General features: G+C 33.3%; 1 protein-coding gene across 1 annotated transcript in view; it reads right to left on the bottom strand.

Annotated features, from left to right (window-relative positions):
• ROCK2 (Rho associated coiled-coil containing protein kinase 2) overlaps positions 1-26,697 on the bottom strand; it is a 105,648-nt gene that overhangs the window by 3,762 nt on the left and 75,189 nt on the right. The window contains exons 12-32 of the mRNA XM_039887844.1: positions 25,603-25,682; positions 25,405-25,453; positions 24,686-24,821; positions 24,494-24,585; positions 24,012-24,258; positions 23,501-23,607; positions 21,069-21,228; positions 20,140-20,300; positions 19,587-19,771; positions 14,920-14,989; positions 14,134-14,237; positions 13,788-13,974; positions 11,846-11,939; positions 11,653-11,747; positions 10,700-10,879; positions 10,373-10,541; positions 8,105-8,175; positions 7,050-7,138; positions 6,484-6,562; positions 5,172-5,433; positions 4,871-5,084 (exon numbers count right to left, since the gene is read on the bottom strand). Of these exons, the coding sequence (XP_039743778.1) occupies positions 4,871-5,084; positions 5,172-5,433; positions 6,484-6,562; positions 7,050-7,138; positions 8,105-8,175; positions 10,373-10,541; positions 10,700-10,879; positions 11,653-11,747; positions 11,846-11,939; positions 13,788-13,974; positions 14,134-14,237; positions 14,920-14,989; positions 19,587-19,771; positions 20,140-20,300; positions 21,069-21,228; positions 23,501-23,607; positions 24,012-24,258; positions 24,494-24,585; positions 24,686-24,821; positions 25,405-25,453; positions 25,603-25,682 (2,831 nt within the window). The remainder of the gene's footprint in view (positions 1-4,870; positions 5,085-5,171; positions 5,434-6,483; positions 6,563-7,049; positions 7,139-8,104; positions 8,176-10,372; positions 10,542-10,699; positions 10,880-11,652; positions 11,748-11,845; positions 11,940-13,787; positions 13,975-14,133; positions 14,238-14,919; positions 14,990-19,586; positions 19,772-20,139; positions 20,301-21,068; positions 21,229-23,500; positions 23,608-24,011; positions 24,259-24,493; positions 24,586-24,685; positions 24,822-25,404; positions 25,454-25,602; positions 25,683-26,697) is intronic.

Genomic DNA, 26,697 nt, shown 5'->3' with positions numbered 1-26,697 from the left:
CTAGGCTTACATGTAAAGTAACTTTTAACGACGGTTTCAACCCTCCTGCTTGGAAGATTGAGATCAGGAGACCCTTCCCGGGCATCCAAGTTTCCATTTTAGCATACTTTATGAAAAATCTGCATTTCAAATCCAAAATCTTTGAAGTGTGTTAGAAGTGCATAGCTGTCCCAATCTTCAGATTTTAAAAGTCTAATCGCTAGGCTCCTAGTGCAGTGCAGTGCGCTGCAGGCCAAGTCTTCCCTTAAAACCTCCCCTTCACCCGCTTCCAGTCGTCTAGTTCTTGTCATTTCAACCCGGTTTCTTCCACCCATCTTCACTGTCAGGACTTTAGTGCAGGACCTCATTAAGCCTAAGCACACCAATCTCTTATTGAAAGCCTTCTATCTGAAAAACTAAATCAAAACTACAGAACAGTGCACGTGGTCCTTTTGATTTTGGCTCAAAGCTTTTCTCCAGCATCACCTTCTACCACTCCTGACATTATCTTTTCCCCATCCTAAGCCAATAAAACCTTGCAAACACATAAGTCATTCTGACGAGTTAGTACCTCTGTACATAACATTCTGCTTAGAACTATTTTTACCCTTATTTCTTTGCCTGGAAAATTACTGACCCTCCATTTTTTTGAGAGCTTTCTTGATGCTTTTAGGCAGAGTTCTCCATAATTTCCTTTGTTCCCCATAACGCACATTCACAAATCTATTATAAACATTTTAAATAGTACTGTAATTATTTGTTTGATTGTCTATCTCCTCCATTTAATTAACCAATCACTTCAGGCCTGTGAAACTGATTGCCAAGACTGCTCCAGAAAGGGCACATTTAACTCTGAGTGCTATGAGCAGGACATGAGAGTGCCCATTTCTTTACATTTCGCCAGTACAAAATTTCTTAATCCACACCAATTTGGCAGGTGAAAATGGTTTTAACACTGCACTTTTAACTTAATTTTAATTTCTTTGTTTAATAATCAGGTTGATCACCTTTTCATAGTTACGGCAATGCCTGAATGTTCCTCACTAATTTTATATTGGGAAGAGGCAATCATCTTTTTATTAATGACTTAATAAGAATTCTACATACAAGATACTACAAAACTGCAAATATATGGTGTTTTTAAAACATAGTGCTTTAATTTTTGGTTAGTCAATCTTTGACTTTATTATCTTTGTTTTTATTCTTAGAAAGTTCTTCTCCAATCCAAGATCAGATACATATTCACCTATTTTCTTCTACTTCATTTATGGATTTGTTTTTGATACTTCAAGTTGTATGTAACTTTATTTTTTCCCAAATAATTACTGTTAATTTTCTCATATTTGTAAATGGAAAAGAACAAAGATAATGATGACAAAATAGCATCCCCTCACTCTTAAGTATTAGATGTGCTGGCGATGCTGTATTTCTTAAAACTGGATAAATCAGATTTTTTTGCATTTTTGCTTTATACTTTTCTATGTGGCTTAAATATTGCATTAAAAAAAAAATCTTTTAAAAAATAAAAAGAAATGCCCTCAGCAGAGACCAGCATTTTGTGTCTAGCATTGGAACAAATTAGGATCACCTTCAACTGTCTTCATCAAAAGTCAGCACTTTGTTCACAAATTTTCTACTCTTCCAGCATAGTATTTTAATTTTAATGCAAAATTACCAAGAAAACGCTCCTCTAGTATAGCATTTCCACATGTTTTATAAACTTTCAATTCATTTCTACTCATATTACTGTGAGACACCAGAGTATTATGGTTGAGGATGCAGAATCCAGAACTACACTATGGATCTGAACCCGTGGCTGTTACTTATTTGCTGGGTGACCTTGGGCACACAATGTTTCCGTGTCTTACTCTCTCATCGGTTAAATGGAGACATTAACAGCAAAATCACGGGGTGGTTATGAGGATAAATTAGTACAGTTAGAGCTCTCAGAAGAATGTCTGGCATATAATGTGCCCTTAAAAAATTTTATTTTATATAATAATAATAATAATAATAATAATAATAATAATAACTAACACTTATTTAACTATTACTTTAAAGCACTTCACTACAGAAAAAGGGAAGAGTTGCCAAGAGAGTTAAGAGGAGAATCAGAACCAGGCATGTCACAGAACCCCAAGGGAAAAAATGTAATGGTGCAGTTGTTAACAAAGACACTGAGAAAAAGTTAAAAAAAAAAAATAAAAAGATAGGTGTATTTATGAATATTATGTTTTAGAATGTATATAAATATATATATTTGATGATATGTAACAAAGCTGAACATCTGTTTTAAGAAAGATACCATATGAATTAAACTAAAGCTAGACTGACTAATGCTAAGACTTGTATTAAATAAACACAAATGAAGAGCTAGATATTAAATTACTGCTGATATACACCAGAAATTCTGTCCCTAAGTTTTCTTGGGTGATCCTTTAACAGCTCTGCCTACATTTCCATAGGGATATATTATAAATTAAAATATCAAAGGCCATCTAGTCAATGCCCGACACCCCTCTGAAGCCATGCTCCCCGATGCCAGCCTGTGTTCACAGGACAGACTCAGGAGCGCTGCTCTCTAACACTTTTGCCAAGCAGTCACCTTCACCAGGTAAACTCCTGGTGATAGGGTACTTGCTCTTTTAGAGCCAGCCAATTTTTCCAATTCTGGAAATCCCTGACTGCCTGATAGTTTCACCTTGTTGAGTTAAAAATGTGCCTCTCTGCCTGGTTCTTGTTCTAATACATCATCCAAGGAAAAGTACTTTTATACTTTAATTCTTCATTGCTACTTATGATCTCTCATCCTTTCAAATCATTTCTTCAGAAGACTAAATAAATATCCTTAGTTTCTTCATTTGCTACACGTGTAATACTTTCAAATGACCCACTACTATGTCAGTTGTTTTCTTCTGTATACCCTCCAATTTGTGTATGCCACTCTGAAAATGCTGACACCCAAAACGAAATGCGAACTGTAGGGTGATTCATAAGACAGACACAGATATGATTTTATGAGTTAATTAAGGTTAGAAACAGTGGAAAAAATGTTGCAGAGGCATAATAAAATACAAAATTAATTTTAAATGTGCCCATATTTACATTTAACATTTCAAAGGATACATTAGATAAAAAATTTTCACAAAATATCCTATACATTTTAGTCAGTTTTGCTAGTAGTTTTATCTAAATGCACAGTTGTGAGAGAAAGAAATCCCTATTATTTACTGTTGCTATGCAAAATGTAATTAAAAATATCAATGAAGAATGATTCGAAGGGCAGGGTCAGAACTAAAACAAAAAAAAGTAATAAAAATCAAAAGTAAATGAGCTTTCAAATAGACCATAACACTGAACTGAAGGAGAGAGAGAGGAGAAGCAAGGAAATTATAAGTCAGTGATCATGAAAACTGTTACATAATTGAAAACATGCTTTACACTTTGTCTAAAAATTGCTTCATAAACTAATTCTATGTGTTACCATCTACAGTGAAATCACTAACCTGTCAAACAGCACGAATGAATGAAGCACATCAAAAGGACTAGAATGGTACAGTCCTGAAACTAAAGAAACTATTTACCCTTCTAGAGTCTGAATCGGAGAGAAAGATAGTACCTACTCTACTGCAAAGTAGCATTTTAAAGGTCAAATAAGAGAACACATAACAAGTTAAATGAGAGAACGATATATATGGAAGCACTTCAGAAACGGAAAGTACTATATATTGTAAGGTATTAAAATAGCATTATGCATTAATAGTTCTGTAACGTCAATACTAAAATTTTAATAATTTTAGATGTTTGCACATGGTACATGGAATGATCTTCAGCATTTCTGAATTCTTTAAGTTTCTTCAGCTTAATTACTACCATATCATCACTAATTTTAAATAGTTTTTAGCATACCTCACACAAAATTCAACATTTTCACTGCTGAAACCCCAATTCTACCTTTGTCTTTCTAAAATATTTCCTTGAGATATTAGTTTCAAGAAAAGTTTCATATAAGATTGTTTGTGGTTAGAATGAAAAGCTTTCTGACAATACAGCCAAGGCACATCGTTATTCTTATACTGAAGGTCCTGTGTTAGGGAACAAAAAGGACACCTGAAATTAGATACCTGATCCAAGTACATACTTTATCCTTTAGCTAATCGGATCTTCATGATCATTTCAATGAATAGCAATATTTATAAATGCTGTAGTATCTGGTAAGCCAAGAAATGGTTATTCTGAATCAAGAATTAAATTACTAAAATGTAGCCACATAAAAATGGCTCCAAAAAATGTTTTTGTGCATTAATCATCATCTCTGAACTTACTCCATATTCCCAACTCTACCTCCATTACAAGGAGTGTCCACTTTACTTATTAGTTAATATCCGCATTTTTAAAGGTGATCTATTCTGCTCTTTAAATCAAACACAAATTATTATTTTAAACTTATAGATGTGAATTAAGACTTAAGATTTCAGTCCTCCTTCTCGAGTCATCTAACATAAAAGCGGCTTCACAATTTTGCAACATTAAACAGAATGTGTGTATCTGACACTTAAAGGTCTGTGTGTGCATCCTATCAACTAAATCACTAGACAATGTGCTTAAAAAAATCCTAAATGTTATGATGATATAAACATGACAAAAACGAGCCCTTTATATATTTTTGGTTGAGTTTAATATATGTGATTTAGTAAATAAATTTATATTACATTCATCAAAACCAACGAATGAGACATGCATACTAAAATAGTTTCAAATATTTGGTATTCTATGGTTCATTAAAATACCAAGCAAAGGAGAACTGTAATTAGAAAAAACTGTAGTTTGAATATAAATAGCAAAATGTTTCTACAAACGCTTTAATTTTTACCATGTTTTTATTTATTACCTTGGTTTGTTTGGGGCAAGCTGTCGACTTGGCCGTCTAATAGACTGGTTTTGCTGGATCTTCATTGAAGTTCTAGGAGATGACCGTGCGAAAGGGTCTGGGGCTGGAGGCTTTTTGGGTATCTTTTTCACCAACCGACTAACCCACTTTTGCTGCTCTTCTGTAGAATTTGCTAATATTAATAGATTCTTTGCCGTTGAAATATCATAATACACTACAAAGAAATATTTGAAAAAAATCAATACATTTAAAGATATATGAACATAAATAATATTGATGCAGCAAGTAATTTTCTTTTTACCTTTGCAAGGTGCTATAATCTCCTCCTTTTTGTCCATGTGATCTTTGTGACATTTGATATGGCAGCGACGACACTCTAAAGCAGGAGGCGGCTTAAACATATGCCACAATGGCTTCATACAAGCCTCACAGTTGGTAGGAAAATGATAGAGAGTAGGAATAAATTCATGTCCCTTGTGGCAAATATAATTTGATTTTTCTCCCACTGGCTCCACTGGAAATTCTTGTTCCTTCTTACTTTCTCCTTCATTGGCATACAGAATCTATAAATACCAAAAAGAACGATGAATGATTTCTAAACATGTTGTTTTTATCTAGTAACAATTCTTATAGTGTAAATAAAATAACATTAGCCTAAATTATTCAATAAGAAGAAAATATATCTGACGTTCAAATGTTAGTAGGTTGTTTCATCAAGAGCTCATATGAGAAAAATCATAACAGTCACATCAGTCCACATTTCAAAGAATCTATCCTATTCAAATGGTGTCACCTTTTTTCCTCCATGATCTCTTATTATGTTTCAGCAATTTTATCAGAATAGGCCAGCAAAAGGCAAATTTGAACTTTATGGGTTAGAAAGTTTTTCTGGGAGAAAGTCTTCAAAATAATCGCTTGATGAGACGTGGCAATTATATGACTTGATGCTTTGTGATTCTCAAAAACAGACAAACGGTAATAACTGCAAACACGGCTTTAATAGAGAAGATTGGTGTTTGGAAAGTTCAGGAGGAAAGGAAAAGGGGAAAGGATATACTCCAAATAAACAGGATAAGCATCCAGAAAACAATTCCTCCACAGGACACCAAGCATAACGGCTATTCCATAGAAGAAACTCAGTAACTAATTGTTGGTTTAACTACTTTTAAAATGAAAGTACTAAAAGGAAAAGTTTAGCTTCACTTTAAATTCGAAGTAACGGGCTATTGGGTATAAAATTTAACTTCGCAAGCAACTTTTTAAACTTTCTAGAGAGCTGAGCATAAAACCAAAAATAGAGAGAAACTTTATGCTTAAAAAAATGTCACAAGCAACCCTGAATAAGAGGAGAAGAAAGGCCAGAAACACGACATAAACACACGACGGGCTTTAAAATGTAAAATGGAGAGAGAAAAGAGGATGTATCCAAACAGACTAGGCATGAAAGTCACAAAAGAATGAAATACCTTTAAATGGGACTAAAATTAAGAAGTAATCTGAAGATAGCCCCAGAATAAAAAAAATTTGATATGTCATGTCACACTGAGAATCGCTAAAAGTGAAGAACCAAAGAAACTCAACGAACCAACCAAAAACAAAATAAAACTGTTTACCTGAAATATCCTTGGAATTTCTTTAGCATCTGCTCTATATACATCTGTCTGTGTGACTGGTCGGACATGAAACAATTTGCTATAAAAGATTAAAAAAATATATTATCAAATGATCATATTTTATTAGTTATCCTATACTTATGTCAGAAGTTAAAATTGACAATTTTGACCCATGTTAGAAGGTCAGAGACGATCTTGCTCTATTAACACAATCACTCCTTGAGAGTCTGAGTTTTCAATGTCAGAAAATTTTCTAATTAGTTTCAGAAAACAACATATTCAAGACTCATGAAATAAAGATGTTTTAGTTAACTCTATATCCCATATTTTTCATCGGTATGAAGCAAATATAAGAAAATGTAAACCACAGTTCACATTTTGTAAACAGCAGGAGCTATACTATATGAGTACATACACATACATACATACACATACATACATATACATACATACACATACATGCACACACATATGACTAATATATTGTACTAACTTGACAAAAAATGTCATGTTACTCTTACACTTTAAAAAATGAAGTTTCTAAATATTCTAACAAAAATACTTACTCTATATCTAAAACCATGTAAGGATTAGATTGTTCTTTATCTTGTTCACTGTCATAGAAAAGAATCTTCTTACTGCTGACAATCACATACTGTTAAAAAGAGAAAGGGAGGAATTAAACAACGATTAAAGTTGATATATATATCTTATTTTCTTTGAAAATAAATTTGGTATTAGCAATCGAAATCATATAAAACACCTGAGTTAAACAACTAAAAAGTTCTTAATATAACCTTAGAAAGATCTTCCTGAAAAATAACAATAAATTTTGTTTGTATATAATTTAAATAAGCCAACTGGGAAGAAAATGAATTCAAATATTTTTGAATTGATTTAGCTTCAAGATCCAAGAGCATAGGTAACCTTATTGCTGTGGTCTGAGTGTTTATATTCCCTCCAATTTCATATGTTAAATCTTAACACCTCTGGGATGGTATCGGGAGGAGGGGCCTTTGGCAGGTGATAGGTCATGAGTACAGAGCTCTCATTAATGGGATTACTGCTCTTATAAAAGGGGTTCCAGAGGGCCCTCTAACCCTTCTACTATGAGGACACAGCAGGAGGTCTGCGACCTGGAAGAGGGCCTTCACCAGAACCCAACCATGCTGGCATCCTGGACTTCCAGCCTCCAGAACTATGAGGAATAAGTTTCTGGTGTTCATAAACCACCCAGTCTGTGGTATTTTGTTAAAGCAGCCTGAATGGACTAAGACATTTATCAAAAATGAACATTATAATATCATAGTAACAGAGGAAAAGAAATAAATGGGTCTTTCTGTCATATCCAGAGTTGTTTTCCCACTGAAAAAGCAGAAGCACCAAGGTCAATAGGCTTCTGTTTTCCTAACGCCAAAACCCGTTTTATTAACAACAATGTTAATGATGAAAAAGTTTTTTTTACCAAGATACATAAAATCACATAACTCCTAATCAGAAAGTGTAAACAAGCTTTGTGTCTCAAAGTTCTAGTTGTATATATCTTACAACTACAAAAGTGAAATGGCTTTAGCTAAACCAAAAATAAAGCAAATAGACCATATTCAAAAGTACCAATTACCTTTCTAACCCATCCAAATTTCTTAGTGTTGTTTCTCACAGGCAGTGAAAGCCATCCCTCTAGTCTTGATTCTATAAATAAGCACAAGATATGAGGATAAATGTAATAATTCTCCTAAGAAAATGAGAAATTAAAAAATTTTAATATAAAAGTCACAACACAAATCAAATATGCCCTTCAGAATTTATCACTGCACGTTATCTAGGATACAATAATAACGCAGGATCAGTATAAGCAAGTTATGCAATGTAAAACAAAATCCAGGTTACGACACATTGGAAATATATATTCTATGCTTTATAAAGTCAAATGCCCCATTGATTAGATTCATGCATTTGCAAAGTTCAGCAGAAAAGTTGCAAAACAGAGAAGCAGCTCTCTATTCTCACCACTACACCTGCATTCGAACCCCCTAGCTTTCCTTCGGAAGGAGGCCTGCCTAGAGACACACCACACGTTTCCTTCTGAGAAAACATTTTAAGTGAAATTACATGTTCAGAGAAAACGAAATTTTAGAACGGCTATAATAAAATGAAATAAAATTGTGTAAATTACAGATCAAACTTGGTTAATGAGTAGCAATATAATCAAGAGATTTCTAATCAAAACCAATACAATTCTAGTTCAACAAAGGAAACTATCTGAATCCTTAGAACTTGTTCAACTGGCATTTGATAAGTATCTTTTAATGAAATAAGTAAAATAAGCATTTTTGATGTTATTCTAATAATAAAAGTAGCTATCACTTATTTAATATCTACCACATGTCTGAACTGTGCTAGATGCTTTACATAAATTTTCTTTCATTCTTATAACCCCACAGAAAGGTCACACAGGGACACATCTCTGACTCCAGTGCCTACACTCTCTCTCACACCAACAGCCTTCCAGAGCATATGAAGAGAAATGTTGTCATTACAAACATTTACCCATATACTCAACAGTCTGGACACGGTCTTACACTAGTTGGAGACTAAATCAGATGACTTCTAACAACATGCATAAGACTGAAATAATTTTATCCCTAAGCTCTAAACCAACTTCAATATAATCGCTTATGATTTATATTATGTATAATATATACCTGGGAAATGTGGTGACAATGTAAGGAACTATAGTTACTTTACTTTAAATTCAATTAATAAGAGACTAAATTTTACCTTACATTCAATTGCTCATACATTAATTTCCTGTGGCATTTACATTAAATGTTTTTTGTACTTATATTAACTTTGTGTTAAGCAATGTGTTTTCCATCTGGTTTCTTCATTTAAACTATAAGGACAAAGATCGGGTCAAACTGTCTTGTACTCTCTTTTAAGGCCTAGCAAAATGCTGACTAGGTAAACACTCAATGGAAACTTAAACACGTTCTCTACAACAGTCTACGTGCTTTTTCTGTACTGTCACTCTTGATATGAAACTTCAGAAAGAAGTTCTTCGTGGTTGAAAATGGAGGAAACAGGCAGTGACACCATATGCTCCTAAATGATACAAAGTACTGTGCCTCATTTCTCTATGACAAAATAAATCTATCAAATCTAATAGCGATGCCGTGTGTGAAACCTTAAAAATAAACTCCGTTCATGCAGCAGTTTTTGTCTGACTGAGACTAGCGCAACTTGTCAGAGTTAGTAAGTGTTAGTTTACGTCACAAAAAGTTTTCACAAGGACTGAAATTAAGGGTAGTGGGGAAAAAACCCGAAGGTGAAGGTGAAAGATTTTCAGGATATCACCTGTATCATTAGGTTCCGACGAAATAGGTAAGTAAGGCAAAGATTCTTCTTCTGAGTCAGAATCAGAGTCAAGAAGGATATGAGAACTGGAAGGCTTAGTAGCAATATTGAGAGAGGTAGAGGAACGTTGGTAGGTGAATGACATAGATTCCATAGTGTGTGATTGAGTGATGTGAACTAAATACCCAACATAAAAAAAAAAGTAAGAATGCAGAAAAAGTTAAGAGAAAATAAAATGAAAGCTCAAGAGAGAGCTACCAATAACATATCAAGAGCTAATTTAAATAATTAAAAATGTGGAATTTTCTTTTGCATTTTTTAATTAAAAATTTTGTCAAAAATCAATAAGCAAAATAAGTTTAACTGCCATTTGAATCCCCACTCCAAAGAGTAGGTTTTTCCCTTAAAGAAATGACAAATACTTTTCCTCAAGAGTAAAGTCAGTCACAGGGCTTCAAATAATCAACAGATTTACATTTAAGACAAAAGGCTTAAAAAAAAATAAACATAAGAGCTGAAAACATATTTGTACCTGGAAACCCATCATCTGCCTCAGCATCCCCTGGTCCACTGCCTGTACTCGAACTATCCATACCAATATGTAAGGCCTGGAGCTGTGACCGGAGCTGCTCAATGTCACTGTCTTTACTGTCCAATGTCATCTGCAGTTCAATTCGAATCTGGCTCTCTTCGGCTATTTGCTATGAGACATTAAATTATATTAAGTTAACTGAATGCCGTATATCTCATAATTTTGCTTCTTAGTTCAATAATTATTAAGAAATAGAAATGTTCTATAATCAATAAAATATAGACAGACATGAAAACAACTCTACTAGTGTTCAAAAAGTATTCTTACGGCCTGCATTTCATTCAGTTCTTTCTGATACTTGATCATCTGCTGGGTCAGTTTCTCACGTTCAGATTTAAGCTCCATATGTAGCTTTCTATTCTCCTTCTCTTTTCTCCGCACGTCTGTGTCACTACCACGCTTGACAGGTTCTTTTCGATTCATGATCTCAGCCAACTTATTCACAGCCTGAAAAACATAGAAGTATATAAATAAGTAAAATAATTTACGTTGATGGTTTCTTGGTAACTCACCAATAGCGAGTTATTCAACCACTAATAATCTCCTTCCCTATATACGGGGCCACAAAGAAACCTTTTATATCAACTACTACACCTTCTTCATTACTCATTATCCTTCGGCAACGTGCACTCTATTAATTTTTCACTCATGTTTTCTGAGAACTGTGATTTAAAATGTTTATAGGTTTGATCTGATGTCAGTTTCTACCACCTTATGAGTTTTTAGTTCCAAGACAGATTTGACTAGGCAGATCTTTCATCCTGAAGAGAACTTTGCATTGGCATCACATTAATAAAATACAACATGTCCAACCACAGAGCAGAGCAGCTGGGACCCATGAGTATTTGTGGGATATGTACATATAACCATGAAAGTTGGTGGAAGGATAGTCAATAATTACAGATACCTTTTGAGACTAAATCACCCTTTTTTCAGGCTGTGAGCAAATGGTCATTCTCTATAGTTTCTTAAAAGCAGAAAACATCAGATTACGATAATTAGGAGAAAATGTGATTCCATAGGAAAAACGTAAGAAAAACTTTAACAAACACTGAACTGGACAATGTTAATCAAATCTAGCTTTTCTCAACGTGGCATATATTAGATAATTGTGATTGTTCACACTGGTATCTTCAATGATTACTATTGCCAATCTGTAATGCTAGAAGTAAAATGTAAGAGATAAACTAAAAATTATATTTAGAGTTTATTATACGTACTTGAGTTTTGAGTGTTCTCTCTGTTAACAGCTGCTTCTCAAATTGTGCTTTAATAGCCGCTGCACTAATCTCTTCATCTTTCAACCTCGACAGCTCTGAAAAATGGAAAAATGTCAAAATGATATTGGCAACTACAGCCAGTGACAACCATTAGGTATACTTAAGATAAATTTCCTTCTTTGTTAATACATACGTTCTTGCGCATCTTTCAATTTGTTATTTAGTTCTTCTTTCTCATTTGCAAGATTGGCAACATCACTAGTTAGTGTCCTATTAGTTTCTTCAAGCTAAGAAATTAAAGTGGAATAAATGTCATCTCCCAATTTACAAATTTAAGTTATAAAGCGATAATTCAAAATGAAAATACCCTAGAATGTTGCTAACACTCTTGTCTTTCTAAGTACACCTATCTCCGCCCTTCTTGCCTCTGTGCTACCTTAACTGTACATCGCTCTTGAAGGCAGACTTCACATGCGCCTCGGGAAGCCGAAACTGCTCTTCTCTCAAAATTCCTTAGCAGTATTTTTGGTAAGAAAAACATTTAATAAACTAAAAAAAGCAAATACTGTAACAAAGCTTTGCATTCCATCATGCAGATAAACAAAATTTAAAACTGCAGTATTTCTTTCAGAACATTATTTTCAAACAGATAAATAAAATTTTACTAAAGAAGTTAACATCCTTTTGTATTCTCTCCAAATATTATTTCTACTCTTCCTTCTTGAAGGAATTTTTACTTTGAATTTTGCGTTCATCCTTTCCATCCATGGTTGTTTACTTTCATTGCACACATATGAAACAATATATAGTGCAGTTTTATGTGATTTTAAATTGTCCATAAATAGCATCATGCTGTATTTATCTTTCTATAATTGCTTTCACTCAATATTATATTAAGAATTAAGTTGCTCATATATGCAAAGACCTAATTAATTCATTTAAAATGATACAGTCCCATCTTCTACCACATTTCATTTATCCACTCAATCGTCTATTGATAAGACATTTGAATTGTTGCTATTACAAACATTTATGCTGCTATGAGTATTGTGCCCAAATTTCTCTAGCATATTTATCTTAATGTGGACTTTCTCTGGATAATATGAATATTTTACATATACTGAAAATTGCCATACTATTTACTATACCATGCGATGCCATACTAACTCTTACTCCCCATAGCAGTAATAAGAATGTCATTTTCCAGACACCCTTCAAACATTTGCAATGAGTCAAGATACTGAATTTTTGCCATGGGATGGGTATAATAAAATGGAATTTCAAAGTTATTTTATGTAGCATTTTCTTAAAGAGGAGTGAGGTTTAGCATCTGCTTATATTTTTAGGTTTTCTCTTTTGGCCAATTTTTCTTCTGTATTGTTTAACTTTTTCTTATTGAATTGTAGGAGTTCCACATAAGTTTGGGATTTTGTTCTAATAGTTAAAAATTTTCACTTTTCATATTTGGGTCCTTAAGATAGCTAGAATTAACTTTTTTATGTGGTAAAAGGTAAGAATCTAATTTCACTGCATTCTACATAAAAATATAGTTATTCCAAAGCTATTTATAAAATCTGTAACCTTTCCCAGTGACTGATATATTGCTGCTTCTGTCATACACCAAGTTCCTGTAAGTGCACAAATCTATTTCTGGCCTCCCTACTGGTTTCCACTGAACAGGATTAAATATCCCTTTTCTAATACCACGGCTTTTAATTACCGTAGCATTTTAATAGCTCTGGGTAACTGATAAGGCAAACTCAACTACTTGATATTTTACCTGTCTTTGAAATTTTAATTGCAAACTTTTTTCAACCTGCGTATAACTATCTTCATGGTTGTTTCAAGATTCTTTTGAACTAAACTTTAACAAGAAAAAAATGGCTTAAATTGTTCTGCTTTTGGTATTTCCTTTTCACTTTAATCCTTTTCCTCTGAATTAATCATTGGCAGTGGTTCTTTTTGAGCCTCTCTCTGCCAAACAATGCAGAGAAGCTGTAGGGTAACTGGATCAAAAATCTTGTAGCCAGCGTAGACAATTTTTCATTTAGATATATGTTACTCTCCTACTGCTTCTAAGGAAAATTTATGATGCAGTAATTTAATTATAATAAAGAAGTGAAAATTCTACTTACAGATGCAATCGTAGCATCTTTTTCAGTGAGTTCTTGTTTGTGCCTAGCCATCATCTCTTTGATCTCCAGCTCTTTCATGATTTTCTCTTTTTCCAAATCAGAATATTGTTCTTCAGCAATTGAACGAGCCAGCTGCTCAGAATCTGCTTTGGTCAAGGTGATCTCCAGTTGAGCAGCCAAGGAGTCCCTATATTTTAGAGACACATCATTTTATTGTTCAGTTTTTACTGTGAAATGAAAGTTCTTGTCTAATTCACTTCAACAAATTTTTATCTGAAGTACAGCAGGCACTGTTCTAGGGGCAGGGTACGTGGCTACGAACAAGAGAGAAGGATCTTGTCCTTACCTTTCATCCTGTAATTCCTGTTTCTTCTGCTGTAATTCTTTACAAAGTTTGGTCTTTTCTTCACATTCTTCTTTAAGTTCCCTAACCTGTGTTTTATAGAGGGTCTACACAGCAAAATATAACAGAAAAATAGATTGTCATCATTGAGAATATTTCTACATTCAAAATTTATCCAGACAAAAAGTACATACAAATGTCTGTAACACTGAGTAATATTGAGCCTCTGAGCAAATTAACAGTTTAATGAGCTTTTTGATTTTTCTTGTAACCAACCAATTAAGTAATAAAAGTTCAGCTAATCATTAGAAGTGTGATTTTCAACTGAATATCACAGTGAGATTTCTCATTAAATGACAGATTGGTAGAATAAAGAGGCAACAAAATTTTGTTGGCTTGAATCAATGAAAGAGGTAACAGTTACTATTTCATATTTTAAAACTGAACTCAAAAAAGTACAAATGTTAAAATGACAATTTTATTTTTTTCATTATCCAAATATATTCTTTCGCAAAGAGTGATGCATTTAGTCAATTTCATGGGGTTATGTGCATGTGCTTAGAACATTTTTCTAACAATGATAACAGATTTCTGTTGAACCATCAACAGTCTATTGCTAAGCTGTTCTTTTTCATATGGGTCGTGTGGTACAAAACATTCTTTCCAAAACTGCTTGGTTTTTACTATAATAATCTATTATAAAGACAAGAATCATTCTCCTGGTCCTGAAGCAATTTTTTTTTAATTCTACAAATACAACATTTTCAAATTAATATGTCTGGAACTTACTGAGAAATACTGTTCCGCTTCAAGCTGATCTTGGAGCTCTTTCATTTGCCCATCTGCATCTTGACGTTCTCTGTGGTAATAATGGATCAAATGTTTAAATAAGTAATAGACATATTAAATCAGCAACTCTTAAAATGTGGCCTGGGGAACCCCTGAGAGTCCCTGGGACCTTTCCACAGAATCCACAAAGTCAGATTATTTTCCTAATACTAAATAAGCCATCACTACTTTTTAAAAAATTCTCATTGTCTCACTAGTGTATATCGACTTTTCTTGAGGCTATATGACATATCATGCCATCACTCCAACAGCTAATGAAATATGTTTCACATTTTTGTATTTCAGAATTTTCTCAGTTCTAATTTCTAACACAAAAATATCATTAGCCGTAACGTGTACAAACGAAAACTCCTTGAGTCCCTTAATAATTTTTAAGAGTATAAAGGGATCCTGAGATCAAATAGTGCTATATTAACCAATGACATTAAATTACATAACGTTAAATTACAAGTGCACTGTAATCAGCCATTTATGCCAAATGAGTAGAAGAATTAAAAGAGCACTTAAAATTGTCTACCTTAGAATGAGTGAAGAAATGACTGGGCAAGGGCTTGAGGTGAGGTTAAGGAGTACAGGGTTTTACATCTAAATGAGAATGGTAACTGCAAAGATTTTTACACTTTGCAGAAACTCAGTGAGTTCTACACTTATCATTTGTGTACTTTTTCTGTAGGTATGTTAATCTTCAATAAAGAAATAACAAAAAATAGAAATAAAAGTGAGCCTAACACTCCATTTAAGACATTAGGTTGAAGTAATTCTAAGATTAAAAAAAAAAAAAACCCAAATTACAGTTTTTCGAAAGGCTATATACGTTGTACAGATGTACAGGCACAGGCATAGAAAAAGGTCTGGAAAGATAAAATAACCAACTGTTATGATATGTTACTTCCGGAGAGGTAAAATATGTCTGCATTCATAAAAGGGAACTTACATTGTTTCCTCTGTATTTTGTAAATATAATTCTAAGTATTTTATAATGAGAAAATATTTCAATACCACTTGGATATTTAAAAAATGTATATAGCAAAGAAGGCTCAAAGAGATCAAATGATTTAATCACACTATCTTTGATTTGTATATTATTTAGGACTTTTATTATTATTATCATTTAATATAATTTGGTCACTTTGTTTACTCACTAGCCCTTAAACCTCTAGATAAAAAGGAAGTTATCACTCAATGTCACTTACCTGTTATTTCTGTGTTTTATTATCAACTAGTGTATTATTAAAAAATGATGATTCTTATTTCTCTATGTCAAAAAGGTGAAAGTTGCTAATTAATAACATCTGAAAGGTCAAGTTTTAAAATTGTCTCACCACCACCAGCTAAGCCCACTTGCAGTAAACCCCAGTATGATATTAATATCATGATCTTCTTGAAGAGTTATCATTAATTCCTCTGTAACTTTAAAAACCTAACATTTATTAGGTATTTAAGAAAAGTATTCTTCAGAAAGTAACCACAAAATATGCACATGGTTGCAATTAAATAGTACAGAATAACATAGAAGAAACTGTAATGAAAGGTAGAAGTCTCCTTACCCACACCTCTCTACCCGCTAATCCTACTCCCCTAGCGGAAATCACTTGCTTCGTTTCTGCTTTGTTCTTTTGGTACTTACCTCCACATCTCAGCTTATTTCTTGACATAAATTTTAAATATTATTTACCAACTCTCTGCTGCCAGACGTGAGAATTTAGCTCTTACCATCCCCGCCCTGACCTCTACCCAACCCCAGCACAGTTGTACCACCAGCCTAAGTGACATAATTAAACCTCCATTTCCTATTGCATCGACCACAAACCACAGCCTCCCCAGTTTGAGACGAGAACTCTGGTACATTAACCCATCCTTTCTGTTTTGTTTTTGAAATTTCATGAGAACATGTCTATATATGGGTCTTTTTTTTCATTTACTTTTGCTGAGTCCTTTCAATCTAAAGACTTTTCAGCTATGGGAAATTCTTTTCTATTCCTTCTTTAATAATTCCTTCCTCTTGGTTTCCCTGAAATTCTTACTTGTCTGGTGCTAGATTCCTGACACGGTCTCTGTGTGTCTTACCTCTTGTTCTACATTTTGTAAAATATGACTTTTTCTTCGAACTCTTCTAATAAACTTATATTTGGCTGTAATCTTTAACCTTCGAGAGCCCTTTTGCATTTCATCTGGTTCTTGTTTAATGGAAGTAGTGTCTCCTAAGATCTTTGAGCAACATTCATTATTACCAACGAGGTTTTCTTTTGTTTGTGCTTTCTTTCTAAGTTCTCTTCTATTCCTTGATATATGTTTCATGTGGGGGCACTTTCCTCTTTATCACAGTTTTCTCTTTCGTACTGCAGGTTTCTCTCAAATGCCTAGCAACACTTGTTTATTCATTTATAGAAGAGGAGGCAGAAATTTGAATCCCTATATATATATATGGGAGGGTTTTTCTAATTGGCAAACTTCAATTTCAGATGAGAGGCTTAAAAGGCCAGCATTAAGCAGGAGTCCCAAAATGCCAGGAGGAAAGCTTAGAGCTGACCCCATAACAGTCGCTCTAATTACCCGCAGAGCGTGTGTGCTCCATTTCTTTAGATGGGATGCTCTGCAGGAACCCGAGTGGTGAGAGCACCTGGCTACACGCATATCTGCAAAGATAGAGGATAATCAACAGATTGTGGCCTTTCAAGGTGCTGCACTGAATAATGAAGCATCCTTTTCTTCGCCTATTTCCCACTTCGTACGTACTCCTGACTGTTGCTCCCTTTTCTCTATTGCATTAGTCGGAAGGTTTCCATCTACTTGCACTATCTCATTAACTGAAGGAACTTCCTGTCCTCCAATCCACTGTAATTCTTGATGTGGGTTTATAGATTTAAGATTCCTTTACTAGGGTTTTACTGGAATCTAGGAAGGAAGATACATATGTTGGCCATTTTCAAATGAAAGCCTACATAGCACTTCATATGTAAATTCTCATTGCATGTGTTTTTTTAAACCTTATATTCCAATTATTTATGTGCCTGTCTTTCCTTCTCCTAAGATAGCAAATGTGAACATCTTTAGAGAGGAGGGGTTAGAAACTGAGGGATTACGAAACAACAGATCCATGTGCACCTCTAAAGAAAACTAGAGGCGTGTATACTAAATACCATAAATTAGATATAAACAAAGTGTAATTAGAACAGGAGAGGAAACACAATCTAGATGTTTAACTAGCTCTTGCATTTATATAAACACTGTTATAACAGACACAAAAGAGAGTATCTATCCAGTGAAGTGATTTTAAAACTGTGTTTTCCTAGAACCTTGGACCCACAGCTTAGGCTCTTAACCCAAGCTGGGTCAGTGCGTTCCGTCCCACGACCTGGTGCACTTTCTGAACCCGGGATCCGGAGGAGTCGAACCAGGGTCTCTCCAAATAAATGAAGCTATAAGACACCTCTCTAGAATCTGTCCTTGTTGAAGGACCAAGTTTTCTGTTAAATGGTAAAAGCTAACCTAAAATGAAAGAGAAGAATAAAACTAACATACAAGGGAAAACAACAAAACAAAGATGAAGATGTCTAAACATTGTATAAGTTTCTAGTTCCAAGTTTTAAAAGTTGAAACCTCTCGCAGTTTAAAAATCTAGAGGCTTTCCCAAGGCAACAGATCAGCAAAAAGAAAAAAATCTTTTTGACCATCCTTTCCTAGGTAGTATCAATCTTACTGACCTGTCACAGGTATGTAAAGAACAGGCAATTAGCAATAAGAGTAGAGTAATAGTTTTAGTAGTAGGCGTCACAGCAGTAGTAACAGCTGTAGTAGTAACAGTCCCACCATTTATTGTGTGCTAGATGTTGTTACATAAATCACTGTTATCCTTTACAAGGTCCCTGACAAGAAAGCTATTACTATCCCTTTTTGTAGGTATGACAGAAGGCTCAGAGATGTTAAATATTTTGCCCAGTGTGGGTCAGCTAATAAGTAGTAGAACTAGGGCTGACATTTTAATGTGTCTGGCTCTAAAGCCTGTATTTTTCCATTCTACCACACTGCCTCTCTTCAAACAACTGGGATCCAGTATGACCTTTGGTCATGACTGGGAAGAAGTAATTATACTACTAATGACTTAATGGAACAAACTTTAATAGTATGTTTACTGTACATTAAAAGTATTTTAACTAGGTTTTCTATTTTCTAAGTAAATAGAGCATTAGAGTATATCCTAAAAAATAATTAAAAACTTATATGGTATTTGCTTAATAGTCAAATATTTCCAAGTCCATGGCACTAAAGGAATGAACGAAAAACACATGGACAGTAAGCATGAGAAACAATGCTGGGCAGGAATCTTCAGCGCGTGAGGTGAAAATCCTAGACATTTTCTTCTGCTCCAACACCACTGTTCTATCATTTTACCATAGTAAGGTGGCACTAGTAAAAAACTGCTGGAGAAGCAAACAGAATCTTGAACCACGACAGTGGCACTCGACACATGACTTACATAGAAAAAAAGAGAAAACAAGATCAAGAAAATAAAATCGTCCAAAAAAAAAAATCCCCAGATAAACCAAAATTAAGATAATGTACATGTGAACGGTTGTGCATATTAGTAAAATTTTATCTCAACTTACTTTCGAAGTTCAGCATTCTGTTTTTCCAAGCTCATTTTCATTTCCATGAGATGATTATTTTCTTGTTTTAACTGCTTTTCTGACATTTTTAGTGTGTTAACTTGCTGAGTTTGCATCTTCAAGTCATTTTGTGTAAGGCAGCGCTTCTGAGTTTCCTGCTCTATTTTTAATGTCAAGTTTCTAACCTAAAAAATAAATTGTGTACTTTGTATGTAAGTAAATTATTTTGATTTTTCTTAATAATGAAGCTGGCAGTATATATGATGATGTAAAACAGATTTTTGCCCCTAGGCAATTAATTCATTTCACAGAAAAATATTTTTTGTATTTTTGATAATGTTATATTTTCAAAATAAAATATGGTCTTTATGGTAAAAATAACTTAAAAAATTTTTTAATTATGATTCATTTACTATATCATCCAAATTCAGTAAAATTAAATAGCTGTGGATAAGAAAAAATTTTAAATTTTGAAACCATCATTGTATCTTTACAAATAAATCTAGTTTGCTATTAATTCATTAGTTTATTATTTATTAGTAAACATACTTACATCCTCATTTAGCATATCTTTTTGTTTCAGAAGTTCATTTATTTTCTGCTGTGACTGTTTGAAGTCACAGTCTAAAATAGAACACCTTTTCTCAGCTTCCAGCAACAGGTTCTCCACTTTTTGCTTTAAAGTCCTTTCTTCCAACAACTTCTTTTCCATTTCTATTGCCACAAAAATGGACATAATCATGAATTTACAAACAAAAGCAACATACATGACACTGTGCTAATAAAAATTATGGTAAATGATGCTGCCTTAAAAATATTTTTAATCCTCGATTTAATATTTTCATCACTCCTCTTAATGTACTTGAAATGTCAACAATTTCATGCTTGAATTAGCTATTTCTTTCGTAGAGTAAAAAAATCTACACACTGCAATATTACATCCATTCTAATGGAAGTAAAATAATTCCGCCTTTACTCATGTTTCTACAAGATACTTATGTCTTTTAAATAAAGATTTCTTTTATTTTCCTGCTACCGTGTGCCTGCTGGTGTTACTCTTATCTTAAAACTGTCTTCTAGGCCACGGGAAACAAGGCCCACTAACTTCATCTCTTCTAATTTGATTTTTCTAAATAAAGCATTCATTTCATTTTTTATCATCCTGAATTAGTGCCTTAAGCTAAATTGGTATTAACCAAAAAAATCTCCAATTTTAATTACATTCAATAATTAAAAGCCTATTTTTGCTGTTATTCATAAATGTTATATATTTCAATATGAAATAAAATTTGTTGAAGAGTTTTATGAGTCTTTCGCAAGAATACTTTATTGATTTCTTTTAGAATTTCGAGTCCTTTAGAATTATAAACAGTCAGTTTGGAAAACAAGATATTATCCAAATATTTTCAAAATCAAAGAATCAAATACAGAATCCATTCTTAATAAAATGCTGCTGGAAAACTCTCTTATAAAAATGCATACCTTTCATAGCTTCTGATTTAGCTTCTTCAATGGATTCATAAATCTTATTTTTATCTGCCAGCCGTGCTTTTGTAGCCTTATGTTCTGCTTCTTCTTGTTCTAAGCTCTGCTGTATAACTTTTAGTTGGTATGTCATATCTATTTCCATGTTGTTCTTTTCCTATAAATATTAAAATGGCGGCTATCAACAAAAAATACTGGCTTGCAATTTCAAAAACTTACATTTTTTTTTATAGACTTACTAAGGATGTTCAATACTTTCCCTCCCCTCTTTGTTGTAAACTTCTTGTAAAAGTAATTACATACTCTGCCTGTTCTCTTCCCACGGTACACATTTCTCATGCACTTGAGATGTGTACTAATCTCAATAAAGTGACCAATGATATTCTCAATAACAAATTCGACACTTTTGAGTCTTTATCTCATTTGAACTCACTGTTGCCCGTGAAACTCTTTCCTTGACTGACACTGAACTCATTTGGCTCTCCCATCCTGCTCTTATCCTTTCCATCACTTGTGAAGTTTTCCTCCAGCTCCCCCTTAAATGCTGGGTGTTCTCTAGAGGTAGTGTTCTTTAGCCACAATGCTTCTCCTCTTCCTATATCATTATTTCTCACACTTTTTAAATATACCTAATGTTTCCCTTTGCTGTATCCTCAAAATAAAAATCTCACTATCCTCTACCATGTAAGAGATGTTTTAAATTGAAAATCTTTAATAATTGAAGTCAGTTTATTTTCTATATATCCTCAAAAAATTTTCTAATTCTTTGTTTTCTATAGTTTGTTTCATAAATGTAGATATTTTTGTGTTCCAAGTAAAATCTGATCTTTTCAAACTAGCAATCCACCAACAGAGTAATCTATTCTGCCCTGAAAAACTACTGCTCTAAACAATGCCTTCCCAGGTGGGCTGTCCCATTCGCAAGGTTTCAGCTACTTCTACATCAATGACTCTCAACCATTTCTAGCTTCTAGTACCATAACAGAATGCTTTGCAGACATCCTAATTTATCTCACAGGCTTCTCAAACTTAGAACTAAAATGGATTTATCGCTGTTTCCTCTAAAAGAGTATTTTTCCTTTATTCTTTATTAAATTAATGGCATGACTATGTATCTTGTCACAAACTGGGAACCAAGAGTTCATTCTTGAGCACTACTCACATATAATCAATTAGTAATTACTCTGAAACATTCCTCCTCTAAATATTTCTCAGATTCATTCTTATTTTCCATCCTTTTAACTACTGCACTAGTTAGGTCTCTATTTGAATACTGAAAAAGCCTCTGACTAGTCTCCTCCCTACCTCTTGTCTTATCCTCCTCAAATCTATTCTCTATATGGTACAGTGATCTACTGTAAATATACCTCTAATAAGATCACCCGATTTAAAGCCTTTCATTGGCTAGTCCATTACTTAGAGAATCTAAGTTTCTTAACAGATATTCAAAATCTTGCATGACCTAGTTCATGCCTAGTTATGTAGCCTCACTTTGGCCACTGAATTCACATACTCTTACGGGACGATCACACTGGCCCACTATTTTTGAAAAATATCACTGAACCATAGTTATGCCCATTCCTTTATGTATTAGAGCAGAGCTGAGCAGGTCCAAGAGAGACTATAAAGCCTGCAAAGCCTAAAATATTTACTGTCTTTCCTTTAAAAGATCAAAATTTGTTGACTGATGGTCTATACTCCAGAAATATTCAACTGTTTGTACTTAAGTAAACCAGTAACATCTTTTTTACCTCCCATCCACTATGCCTTTGCTGTGTGCCTCAACTCAGAATGTGCCTTAACCCTATCAACTAATACTGTCTTGTCAGATTAGGGATACATCCCGTGAACCTACCCCATATACCCAGGTCCATACACCTCTGTCATTCTATTAACCACACTGCATTAGAAGTATCTCTGTGATTTATTATTTCTTTAGAAATTACCCATCTGGCCGTGAGATTTTTAGAGGCAAAGACTGCATCCTAATATTTTTATCACAGATGATATGCTAAATACATAAATGAATGAATAAATGAACAAAGTAAAAGAGTAACTGCAAAGAGCCTAAAAATTATTCCTAGCTTATAGTATTTAAAAAAAATTCTAAATGCCTAAAGTCATGTTATTTTTAAGACATGTTATAAGTGAAAATGTGAGTTTTCCTTAAATCTCTAGAGAGAAGCATCCTCATTATATATACTCCAGGGGAGTCCCTCCCTTCGCAAGCATCTGGCATACTACGGGTGGCTTATGCAGTTATGGCAAGGCTTAAATATATACATCCCTAGTTTACACCAAGTCTAAACATAAGAGTCCACGAGTATGTAGAAATATTTCAGTTACAGATCTCCCTTATTTTAGAATAAGTTTTCCAATTTGGAACTCTGTCATTTTCTTACACAAATACAAAGCTTAACACGTTTTACCTTTTCCAAGTCAGTAAATCTCTCATGTAGCTGTCTCTTCTCCATCTCTACTTTTGTTAATAAGATTTTGCCATTCTTTAAATCTTCTTCTAGGCCAGATATTCTACCTAAAATTGTAACATTAAAAAAAATAATAAAATAAAGCCACAAAATATATACATTAAAAGTAAAAAATGTGGACATCACCTTATACTTTGGAGCTGTGATTTATGAGAAGTTTTATAATTGTTGGCATAGTTGATAGAGCTGAGATACTGCTTTATAGTTAATTCAGCCGGAACCCACTCTACCACCTTGGGAGGTGGTTTGATACTCAAAATACTTGGAATTATTTGAAAAGTATATCTTTAATTCATAAAATTTTGTATTAATGTATTTCTAATACCCTAACTTTATGTAGCAAGGTAGTATATACAGAAATGTCCTACTCGAGTACATTATCCATCATATAAAGTTATTTCCAAACTATAAGTGATCAAGATGAATTCAAGTGCAATTGCTACTTTAATACCTTGTAAATCGCTGATTATCTCTGATCCATGGGTTCGGTCCCTCCTTTCAGATTCTAGAACCGACTGAAGATTGATAAACTCCTTTTCAAGTTTTAACTTGGCAGTCTCCAGGAGGCAGTTTTTATCTTGCAGATCTCTATTGTTAGATTCCAGCTGCTGAATCTGTTTTGAACTTTCTGCCTGGGTTTTTCTTAACCGGGCTGCAGTATCAGATTCTGTTCGCAGCAAAGCATTGGTTTCATCCAGCTGTTATTCCATTCAAAATCAAACAAACAAACAAACACAGGTGTATATAATGAAAATACTTCAATTTACTACCCCAAAATGAATATTTAAAATAAACAAAAATCTAAAAATATTTCCTAATGATTTCCCTGTCAAATTAGAGGCAAAATCCTTTAGTGACAATGCCAATTAAAACTGTTAATAGGCAGTCATATATTAAATTTAATTCCCTTATTACAAATTGGGAGGAACCTACTTGTCTCTGGAGTTGATTCACTTTCTCAGTGGATATTTGAGAGTTCTGATTTCTTTTTTTCAAATCTTCAAGTTGATCTTTTAAACTGTTAACTATGATAAAAAGCATTTCAGTGGCAAGTTTCAACACAACACACACACACAACACACACTGAATTTATTTTCTTGGTATTTAATATTCTACACCACAAACCATCATTCTCCAAATTTCGTTTCTTGTCTGCTTCATGATCAGCTTTCCGCTGATATTCTGCATTTTTGTGCTGAAGAAGTGCTTTTTCTCTTTCTAATTGCCTTAATGCTGATTCCACATTTTTCCTTAAGGTAATCTGAAATAATGCTTGAAGTTATTATCAGAGGAAAGTAAGTATAAAAATCAAATGAAAACAAAAAATATTTGTTATTTCAAGTAGATTTAAAAAGTCTGTTAAAAAGCTCTAACTGCTATATTGTTAAAATTACAATGTTTTCTATTTTTTAAAAATAAGCGCACTATTAAATAATCAAACCTATAAATGTTTTGTTTACTATTCAAAGTCAAACTGTGCTTTTAATTCCAACACCACTGAACCATCTTATGCAACACAAACCATTGATCTAAAACGTTATGAATAACAATAAAAAAACACCCAATAGTCACTTTGTTTTTAAGCCGTCATTAATAAATATGCATTTTTTAATTTGAATTTTCTACCCATACTAAATTAACTCGAGTCTCATGAATATATAACAACATGAAGCCTATTATCATGATTATCCTATAATTTTAGTCCTGTCCTCCAATGCTACATGGTAAGTTTTATTACAGATCAAGATTTATATGAATATGGTGCCAAGAGAACTTTACAGGTAAGTCAAGCATCAAAACTTTTCATGAACAAAAAGGTTAATAAAAGTATTGAGCTATTTTACCTCTTCTTCTAGCTCCTTTGCTACTTTCTCTAGGCGAGTATTAACAGATCTAAAGAATTTAAAAAGAAACAGTAAATAAAATAACTAATTTACAGTAAAGCATTTATCATAAATTTAAAAATAATCATAATCACGTTTTTAGTAATATGTTTAAACTTAAATTTTACAATATGCTATTTAATTAACTACGAAACATACTTGCACTTCTGTTCTAGTTCCTCTTTGGCTTGTATCTCAGTGCTAAGGTGTTCTTCTAATGTGTATAGTTTTTTCTGAATCTGTCAGAAAACAAGAAACTTAATTATAAAGTTTAGTCGCATTTCAAAGATGAGAGGCTTAAAGAATACAATGATAAGCTTCTCTTTTCTTTCAACTTAATGTAATCTCCTCTATAATGGTACAGTATTTGTATCTTCTTAAGGTGACTTCTACTGACAGAGGGAAAAAAATCCTCCATCTCTTGCTTTCTGTCTATGACAGTACACGTGTGTATGAACACCCTTCGTACACATATGAATGAGAAGCTCTACTGTTAGCAGAATTCTTCTACGACACCAAGTTTCTCATTCATTATGAATAAAGAATATCTTCTGATATTCTCCACTGTTCTTCTGAAGATTATTTATTTGAAAATATTGTCACCATTGTACTTATAAGGATAAAAGGTCTATCTATATATAAAACAAATATTTGAAATATTTGATTAAACATGTTCAAATATATGTTAGCCTTCTTAAAAATAAGAATATAAGCTCTTCTTTATATCTTCCTACACAGTGCCAGGCGCAGTACTGTAAAGAGTTGTAATCAATAAGTCTTTTGGATAAATGATAGCTAATTTCAAGTCATCTCCTTGCCATTCTTTAAATCTTCTTCTAGGCCAGACGTGTCGGTCTTTATACAAACTAAAATTACAGAGAGTATGAAATAGTCCATTTTTGGATCATTATTACCTTTAAAAAGGATTTAACGTTCTTTTGTACAGGCACTTGACAAATGTTCTCATTAATTCTAACAAAAACCCTATGAAGATGGTAGTGTTATATGCACTCAGTAAAGAAACTAAATTCCAAAAAAGCTGAATAACTGGGCCGAGATAGCATGCTAGTAAGTAGCGGTACTAAAAATCAATCCAAGTCTATTAGATTCCAAGTCCAATGTTCTTTCCACTATTCTTTCTAGTGATTAGGTTCTTCTCCATGGTTTCTTAAATATTTCATATATCTTAAGCAAAACTATATTTCTCCTTAATAAGAACATACAGGCCAATGAACTAGTCAAATTTAATGGCTA

The sequence above is a fragment of the Pteropus medius genome, unplaced genomic scaffold, assembly GCF_902729225.1.
Source record: "Pteropus medius unplaced genomic scaffold, Ma_sr-lr_union100, whole genome shotgun sequence".
Lineage (NCBI taxonomy): Eukaryota > Metazoa > Chordata > Mammalia > Chiroptera > Pteropodidae > Pteropus > Pteropus medius.
The sequence above is the reverse complement of the archived record's forward strand: the minus strand, read 5'-3'. Positions and strand labels throughout refer to the sequence as shown.